This window comes from Engraulis encrasicolus, chromosome 15 (assembly GCF_034702125.1).
Source record: "Engraulis encrasicolus isolate BLACKSEA-1 chromosome 15, IST_EnEncr_1.0, whole genome shotgun sequence".
NCBI classification, from domain to species: Eukaryota; Metazoa; Chordata; class Actinopteri; order Clupeiformes; family Engraulidae; genus Engraulis; species Engraulis encrasicolus.
Window position 1 is genome coordinate 51,134,466 of NC_085871.1, and position 9,938 is coordinate 51,144,403.

At 44.1% G+C, this 9,938-nt stretch overlaps 1 protein-coding gene across 1 annotated transcript in view; it reads left to right on the plus strand.

Moving 5' to 3' along the window:
• The window catches only part of LOC134464188 (plexin-B2-like), a 90,111-nt gene extending 86,953 nt beyond the window's left edge, over positions 1-3,158 (plus strand). Inside the window, exons 18-21 of the mRNA XM_063217657.1 lie at positions 346-410; positions 1,104-1,179; positions 1,877-1,951; positions 2,978-3,158. Of these exons, the coding sequence (XP_063073727.1) occupies positions 346-410; positions 1,104-1,179; positions 1,877-1,951; positions 2,978-3,082 (321 nt within the window). The 3' untranslated portion in view covers positions 3,083-3,158. The remainder of the gene's footprint in view (positions 1-345; positions 411-1,103; positions 1,180-1,876; positions 1,952-2,977) is intronic.
• Positions 3,159-9,938: the final 6,780 nt, after the last annotated feature.

Below are 9,938 nucleotides of genomic sequence, written 5' to 3' on the forward strand. Positions count from 1 at the left end.
CAAGTTTGTTTTTAAATTTCTTGCTTGCCTAGTGTTATTCTGCATTATGTTTTCAGATTCATACAATTCAATATTACAAAATGTAAGACCAAAGAGACATTTTCAACTGTAACAAATTGATCAGCCTTCAAATCAATACACAAAAAATATTCTTCCAAGTACCACCAGTCTCAAGTACCACCACCAGTGGTACACGTCCCACAGTTTGCGCATCACTGCCCTAGACATCAAACATTGCAATCTGCTCAGAGATAGCCAGAAATTAGCTGGAAATTAGAAAACTAGCTGTGGTGATGTGTGTTGGCTTTACAGTGTTGGTCTTACAACCCTTCCTTCTCTTTGTAGGAATCTCCGAGTAACAAGCTCCTCTATGCAAAGGAGATCTCCACATACAAGAAGATGGTGGACGAGTAAGTCGTGCTATCTTTATATTCATACTTAAATAATTATTTAGTTACTCATTAAAACATGCCATGTGTTGATCACCCTGATTGAAACGTTGAAGGAGTTTATTTTTGGAGCGCAATTCTCCATGTCATTCCACTTACCACTGTCTGACATTATTGTCTGATGCCTGCAACAAGTTACTTTGGATATGCGCACTTTGACGAAAATCATTTATTTCATTTTAATCCCGTTCATATTTTTACATTTAAATTTGTATTCTAAATCCTGTTTTCCTAGTAGTTTGTATGTCCTCGTGTCAAACTTTTTGTCTTACCGACTGTACGAATGTGACATTCCCGTGACCTTGCTATAACTTTGACTAGTCTTGTGTGACCTTGTGTGAACTTAGGAAAACAGGAACTAAAATACAAATCTAAATTTATCTCCTCATGTCTTCTTGTCTTACCATCTGTACGTATGTGACATTCCCGTGACCTTGCTATGACTTTGACTAGTCTTGTGTGACCTTGTGTGAACTTAGATTTAAATTTGCTTAATTTGTGAAATTATTTTAGTTCCTGTTTTTCTATGTCCTCAAGTCCACCTGTAAACGTTGTGTCTTGCTGACTGTACGTGACCTTGCAATGACTTTGACTTGTCTGCGTGACCTTGCATGACCTTGTGTGGCCTTGTGTGTTGTGTTTCCATCGCCATAGTTACTACAAGGGCATCCGCCAGCTGGTATCAGTCAGCGACCAAGACATGAACACACACCTAGCGGAAATATCACGGGTGAGTAGAGAAGGCCTGTGTGTGTGTGTGTGTGTGTGTGTGTGGTTGTGTGTGTGTGTGTGTGTGTGTGTGTGTGTGTGTGTGTGTGTGTGTGTGTGTGTGTGTGTGTGTGTGTGTGTGTGTGTGTGTGTTTGTGTGTGTGTGTGTGGTTGTGTGTGTGTGTGTGTGTGTGTGTGTGTGTGTGTGTGTGTGTGTGTGTGTGTGTGTGTGTGTGTGTGTGTGACTGTGTGTGTGGGTGTGTGTGTGTGGGGGTGTGTGTGTGGGACTGTGTTTATTCCATGTTTTATTGTCTGGCCGTGGAAGACAGAGTGAACGAGCCTTGAAGTGTCTAGTGTGGTGTGAGAAGTATGTGTGATATTTGGGTAGACGTGTGTGTGTAGTTTTCTGTAGTGTGTGTGTGTGTGTGTGTGTGTGTGTGTGTGTGTGTGTGTGTGTGTGTGTGTGTGTGTGTGTGTGTGTGTGTGTGTGTGTGTGTGTGTCTATGTCTATGTCTATGTCTATGTCTATGTCTGTGTCTGTGTCTGTGCCTGCATATGCATATGCATATGCATATGCGCGCGCGCGTGTGTGTGTGTGTGTGTGTGTGTGTGTGCGTGCCTGTGTGTGTGTGTGTTTGTGTGTGTGTGTGTGTGTGTGTGTGTGCTTGTGTGTTTACGTTCCACTGGCGTGAAATGTGTGTGTGTTGTTCTTGTTTCAGTCCCATACGGACACGCTGAATACCCAGGTGGCTCTGCATCAGCTCTACCAATACGCCAGCAAATACTACGACGGGGTAGGCCTCACACACACACACACACACACACACACACACACACACACACACACACACACACACACACACACACACACACACACACACACGCGCAAATACTACGACGGGGTAGGCCTCACACACACACACACACACACACACACACACACGCGCAAATACTACGACGGGGTAGGCCTCACACACACACACACACGCCCAAATACTACGACGGGGTAGGCCTCACACACACACACGCGCGTGCACGCACACACGCACACGCGCAAGCAAGCACGCGCGCAAGCAAGCACGCACGCAAGCAAGCACACACACGCGCACACACACACACACACACACACACACACACACACACACACACACACACACACACACGCACACACGCACACATGCACTCACACACGCACGCACACACACACACACAGACACACACACACACAGTCTCTAACTATATCAGATCTATATTCATTAGTTACATCCAGTGCAGCATATCCCAAATGAGCTGGTTTTCCATGTGCAATTCATTCTTTGGGTTTCAGTAAATGCACACCGTTTGAGGTGTGTACAGCAGACAATAGACTCAAATTGAAAAAGGATGGTCGTCGCACACTCAGAACTTCATGCAGTTACATTTAATAACACCAACGTTACGGCTTACGCCTTCATCAGTGTCTTCAGTGTGATTACATTTTATTAACTACAAATTACAAATTGCAAGTATATGAAATTTGTTTTTGGTTTTTTTGGTTTTTTTGGGGTTTTTTTGATGGAAGATCGAAATCGAGACTTTAAGTTAAAAACATAATGTATGTTATGCATATTATGTTTCGCCCACTCTTACTATACTAATGTGTAAACTGTGTGTGTGTGTTTGTTTGTGTGTGTGTATGTGTGTGTTGTGCGTTTGTGCGTGTGTGTGTACGCGTGCGTGTGTGCGTGCATGCGTGCGTGCATGTGTGTGTGTGTGCGTGCGTGTGCGTATGTGTGTGTGTGTGTGCCTGTATGTATGTGTGTGTGTGTGTGTGTCTCCAGATCATCGCGTCTCTGGATGAGGATCCGGCCGCCCAGAGCAAACAGCTGACTCTCCGACTCCAACAGATCGCCGCCGCGCTAGAGAACAAGGTCACCGACCTCTAATGAAGGTCACGACCTCTACGGGGGGTCACCTGGGGGTCATCAATCTCTACGAGGGGGTCATCTGATAGTCATTGACCTCTAATGGAGGGGTCATCTGGGAGTCACCTTGGGGTCACACTTCACTTGGGCCAGGAGCAGAAATGCAACTCTGAGAGATTGTGTGTGTGGATATACAGTATGTGTGTGATATGAAGAACATGTGTGGAAGAGTGTGAGGAAGAGAGAGAGAGAGAGAGAGAGAGAGAGAGAGAGAGAGAGAGAGAGAGAGAGAGAGAGAGAGAGAGAGAGAGAGAGAGAGAAATGATGATGTGAGTATGGAAGAACATGAACAGTGTGTGGAAAAGAGAGGGAGAGAGAGAGAGAGAGAGAGAGAGAGAGAGAGAGAGAGAGAGAGAGAGAGAGAGAGAGAGAGAGAGAGAGTTTGTGTTCATGAACACAGACAGTTTTGAACAAAAGTACGGACATGTAAGAATGAAGAGAGAGGAGAGGATGGACGTTGCTGCCCCCTGGTGGCTGACAAGAGAGACACTTCTCTGGGTACCCAGCTCAAGCCGGAGCCTCATCTGTGAAAGCAGGACAGAACTGTCCTTCTCCATGTCTTTGTCTCTCTCTCTCTCTCTCTCTATCTCCCTCTCTCTCTCCCTCTATCTCTCACTCGCTCGCTCGCTCTTTCACCTTGGTTGCCCCTTGCGTACCCCCCACAGACCACAGACCCCCATCTACAGGCCACACCCCCGTTCACACAAACACCTGAACTCTCGCAAAAAAAGAGCAGGTGGGGATTGACCAGACCACCCCCCCACCCCCACAAAACAACCCTAACGGAGGTACGAAAAACAACAACACCCCTGGACCCCTCTTCCACAAGACCCCCCTCCCCCCCACAATTTAAGGAGAAGGCAAAGACTCTTACCCCCCCTTTAAATCGCTGAGGCCTGTGCTAAGAAGCTGGTTCAGGAGTAAACCAGGGGTGTCATTCTCGAAAGCGTCTTTGCTAACGATGGTAGCAACGTCCTTCCTCGTAAGAGCGACTCAACTCTCTCTTGACAGCGACGCTCACCACTGAATCCAAGGGAATGGTGTTACGTCTTAAGACGGCCTTCAGACGGTTAGCAGCGACAAGAATCGAGAAGCAGGCCCCAGGTTAATGTTAAGAGGTGAATCATCTCATAGAAGAGCCAGGGGTCCTCAATTTCTTAAATATGCGGACTCCAGGCTCTTCTATTAGATGATTTACCTCTTAACTTATCCTGGTTTACTCCTGAACCAGCTTCTTAGTATAGTTCCATGTAGTTTTGCTAACATCACAAACGGTACACGCAAACAAACCAAGACATGGAACAAATTTAAAAAAAAAACAAATCCTGATTTTATTTTGTCGCTCAAAAAGAAAAATCTCCACAGATGTCATCAGATGTTCAATAATTTTGTTGTTCTGCATAGAGAAATGATTAGTATTTTATGTAAATATATTTTTTACGCGTATAGGGTATGTGCGTGCGTGTGTGCGTATGTCTGTGTAGGTGTGTGTGTGTGTGTGTGTGTGTGTTGTGGGTGTGTGTGAATGAAAGCATATATGAATACATGTCTGCCTGAGTGTAAGTAGCCTACATACGTAAATATATAAATGATGTGATTGATAATCTTTATTTTTTTTAATAGTCGACGGTGCCCAGGGGCTGTGAACCTTTTTAAAAAGCACATGATATCAAGGGCCTAAACCCAATACACATTATCAAGGGCCTAAACTCAAACATGCTATCAAGCCTGTTTTAAGGGCCTAAACCCCACACACGTTATTAAGGGGCTAAATCCACACACATACACACACACACACACACACACACACACAACCTGATGGTATGATGATGCGTTTTTATTTTGTTTTTGTTTTTATTTGAGACATTTTGTCTAAATGCCAACTAGCCAATGATGCCCATTTTTTCTTTCTTTTTGTTTTTAAAGAAACCCGTTAAATTCTACAATTTGTGTTTGTTTGTTTGCTGTTTGAAATGAAGTATTGGCGCTAAAGACGCTGTGATTGTTGTCTTAATACAGTAATGTGCATCATGGGAGATGACTAGAGGCAATACTCCTCCACACCACTTGATGTCACTAGAGGGGAGCAAGCGCTCTGAGCACATACAAGCAGAGTTGTATAAAGTAGAAGTAGAAGTACTCTTCCAGATGTAATTACAACACTAGTAGTATGATTGCCTGATTTTCATAGACTACCGCGATTCTGGTCTGACCAGGGGGTCGTTTCTCGACAGTGCCTTTGCTAACGACTTTAGCCATTTTGTTCGTTCTTAAGACCAACGTTGTAACCAAGGTCTTGAGTTGGTCTTAAGTTGTTCTTAAGTTGTTCTTAAGTTGTTCTTAAGTTGGTCTTGCGTCTAAAGACCAACTGAAGACCAACTTAAGACCAACTTAAGACCAACTCAAGAGCAACTTACGACCAACTCAAGACCAACTTAAGACGGTTAGCAAAGACAAGAATCGAGAAACGGACCCCTGGACTATAACGATTAGCATTTCCATACAGGAAGAACTTTGTTTCCATGGCCTGGTTAACCCGCCTCCCTCGGCTTGCTACTGGTTGAGGGATGTGCCAAAGTTTAAACCAAACATTTCTTAGCCCAATAGAACGTCTCTGCTTAAACCACGTCACTGCCTTGAACTTGCCTCTACCCAGGGCGGTTGGAAATGCTCAGTTGATAGGTTCCAGACAAAGTGGGTGGAGTTCCCCCTGTAGCGGGATTGAGCAAGCTCCTGGCCCTACTGTGTGTAGCTGAGCCGAAAGCGTTGCGTCACCAGTAGGGTGGAGCCCTGCTAATAGCTGAAACTATCATTAGGGTTGCACCGATACCGATACCAGTATAAATGGTGGTATCGGTATCGGCGAGTACCAACAAATAGGGCACCGATACCATTTACAGGTGCTTGTATGACACTTGAACAGCCTTGAAATTAGTTATTTCATGGAGGTATTTAAAAAGTATAAAAAGGTTTTGCTGGATTCACTTTGTATTAGTCTTTTTCCTGTTTCACAAAGGTAGGCAGCAGCCTGACAAAGCCATGCAATGATTTTACATCCAAGTAGTATGCACTGCAGCCCTTCATATATATACATTTCAAATAGGGTGGTATCGGTATCGTATCGTATCGTTATCGGCCGATACTGCACAGCCAGGTATCGGGTATCGGGTATCGGTATCGGTGCACCTCTAACTATCATCCCACTAGTGTTGTAGTTACATCTGGAAGAACACTTTTACTTCTGTTTTATACAACTCTGCATACATACTGTACAAACTCCTCTAGTTCTTTCAAAATCATGTTCATGTTGAAGACTAGAGCATTCGTACAGAAGGCCACTCTGTGTGTGTGTGTGTGTGTGTGTGTGTGTGTGTGTGTGTGTGTGCCTGCGTGTATAAAGCCCCCTGATTGGCCGACTGGTTTCCACGGTGACGCATGACGGTGGATCTTTTCACCCGATTGACATTCCGTCCGAGGGGGCTGGACCGCTCTCCCTCAAGTCTCAAGTGCCGATATGACAGCAAGCGAATTGCGTTTTTTTTCTATAAATATATAAATATATACTTATGTATAAATACAGTATATAAATATATACTTATGTATAAATACAGTATATAAATATATACTTATGTATAAATACAGTATATAAATATATACTTATGTATATGCATCATCGTGTCTCTGTGTTTCTTAACTACTCTCCGCGAGACATGAACAGCCTTATGCTATCAGCAAAACACAAACAATGATGAAGATGATGATGATGATGATGATGATGATGATGATGATGATGATGATGATGGTGATGATGATGGAGATGGAAATGATGGCGATGGCAAACACAAACATGATGGTGATTATGAAGGTGATGAAGATGACAGTGATGATGATGATGATGACGATGATGATGGGACTGTTTACAGTGGTGTTTTTGGTAATCACTAATGACACATGTAATACCAGAAAATATCTTTTTTTTTCAATATTGACTTGAGACCACTTGATTGTGTCGAATAAAAAAACAAAAACAAAACAAACAAACAAATAAGTGTCTAATTTGTCTTACTCTATTACCCAGACTGTTCCAATGTCCGTACTTACCGCCCTCTCCACTGTGTTTGGATACATGGGGTGTTCCAATGTCCGTACTAACCGCCCTCTCCACTGTGTTTGGATACGTGGGGCGTTCCAATGTCCGTACTTATTGCCCTCTCCACTGTGTTTGGATACGTGGGGCGTTCCAATGTCCGTACTTACCGCCCTCTCCACTGTGTTTGGATACATGGGGTGTTCCAATGTCCGTACTTACCGCCCTCTCCACTGTGTTTGGATACATGGGGTGTTCCAGAGAGTGTGTGTGTGTGTGTGTGTGTGTGTGTGTGTGTGTGTGTGTGTGTGTGTGTGTGTGTGTGTGTGTGTGTGTGTGTGTCTGTGTGTCTGTGTGTGTGTGTGTGTGTGTGTGTGTGTGTGTATGTGTGTGTGTGTTCCATTTCTAATCGCAGCGAAATCAAGTGTACTGTAAGTACCTGGATGACGGCTTCAAACCGGCCAATTTTTTCAAAGTGCGCATAGAGTACACTTTTTTGCAGTTAAAACCTTTGGGGCTATTTTTGAGTTTTTTTGAGGTGTTGCACAATGTCTACGTAAATGGTTCCTGTGCCTGCATACTTTGACCTATCATGAAGTGGCTGGTACCATTTGAAAGAAGAGACTCTGTAGAATCCACGGGATGTGACTGGAACATGCTGTGATGTACTGCCAAGGACTGACAGGGTTTGAACATCTTTTTTTCTGACAGGCGGTTTTAGAAACTCTTGGAAATTACTACCTGGCCTTGGAAACACATTTGATACTTACTCACAGGTCTACAGAAGCTGTTTGCCAAAGGGGATCTTGGTACAGCTATATATGACCTTTCTCAAGACAATTATGTGTGGATATGCACATGCGTTTTGCCATGTGTTTTATTGTAGACTTTTTGATTACTCAAAATGCACCCCACAAATAAGGACACACTGTTCAAGAACAGTTTGAGCAAGAAGCCTCATGATGGTCTCAAATGAAGGCTTTTCCCTTGAGGTGTTCTACAGTCAGTTGGATATGCCTTTTGGGTAGTATTACAGAGAAGTTACTGTACAGTACTGTACGGTACTGTACACTATGTACAGTAAAAACATGGGAAGAAAGGGGCATTCTTCAGCAGATTTGAGATTTCTCTGTCCCTGGGTGTAACACAGAAGAGCTATATGATATGACTCATTTGAAAACCTGGACTCTAGGCCAGTCTTTGAAGAGTCTTGGAGTTCCTAACTCTTGCTTTGAGGGAGCTGCAGTCATTCAAAGCAAATGAGCCAACACAAAGCTGCGTAAAACAGGACCTGCCTACTTCTCTTCTAAGGCTTGTCTTTCAGGGTAGGAATGTCACAGAGCCACTCCAGTGGTGCCCATGTAATCAGCAGGGTCTGGGGATCATGTGGAATACATTGATCATATGAAATATATGGAAGTGTAGGCAAAAACAGCACAATTCTTGAGAAAAAAAAACATGATCGTTTTTTTCACAATAAAGTGGTTTAGTTTGAGTGGAGTTGTACAACTTGTGGTTGAAATAGAGTAAAAAAAGAATACACTTTCATAAACCTTGGATTGTAACAGACATTTTGAGACCATGATGATAAGGATATGTTCATGTTTGGATGTCCACTCATCCTAGGAAGGTAGGGAGACATCAGGCGGGGGGTGCTTTGGGGTTGGGCGGGGGGGGGGGGGGGGGGGGGGAAGGGGGGGGGGGGGGGGGGGGGGGGGGGGTCAAATTTGAAAGGTGACATTGTGTAATAAATTGATAATAATGCACATGAAATATGTTCAAATCCCTGAATAGTAGTGCTAGGTGTGTTCCTGAGGTTCTAAGCCTTCCATTGATATATAATGTTCCTGGGTTTATTACACCACCTGGATCTTAAACAATTGCGGAATGAAGATCAAGTTGTAGTTGAAAGTCATTCGGGTCGACCCCGGGTTGCCTTACAGTCAAGGGGTTTTAACTATACAGTGCAGACGCACCACCAGGGGCCTAAACTAAACTACGCTGATCTGGGGTGTGTACTACGAAGCTGGTTCAGGACTAAACTAGGGGCCTATACTACGAAGCTGGTTCAGAAGACCTGCCGTCCTGAAGTGTGTACGTTAACAAAAAACAGAGATTCTGGGGTCCGTTTCTCGAATGAGTCTTTGCTATCGAGTCTTTGCTTCGTAAGAGCGACTCAACTCTCTCTCGACATCAACGCTCACCACTAAATCCAAGGGAATGGTAGGGCGGTCTTAAGACGGCCTTAAGACGGTTAGCAACGACAAGAATCGAGAAATGGAGCCCTGAAAAGTACACTTGTTATGCTATTTCGGGAGGGAAGAGGTTGTTCCAGAAACATAGGAAATATTTGTTGTTACAAGACATTAAACGTACCGACTGGATTGAGGACATCATCAAGAATGCCCGTGTTGCCCACTGCATATGTGAAGTTAGCGTGACCATCGTTTTCTTATTTCGGAAAAAAACACCTGACTATTTTCTGAACGGTGAACGGTGCATGGTCAATTCTGCTCTAACGATGCGCACACAGCCAAAGAAAATCATATCTGTTTACAAACAGTAAAGAGGTAGTCCTGGACCAGCCATGTAGACCCGTTCGCAATTTGGAGTTGGGGGCGTTTCTCACTGGAATTGAGTTAGTGGGTTCCTAGACATTAAAAATCACGGAGGTGCTTGTTCACCATAGTGCCTGATTTTTCACAATATGGCCGCCAAATATGGCCGCCA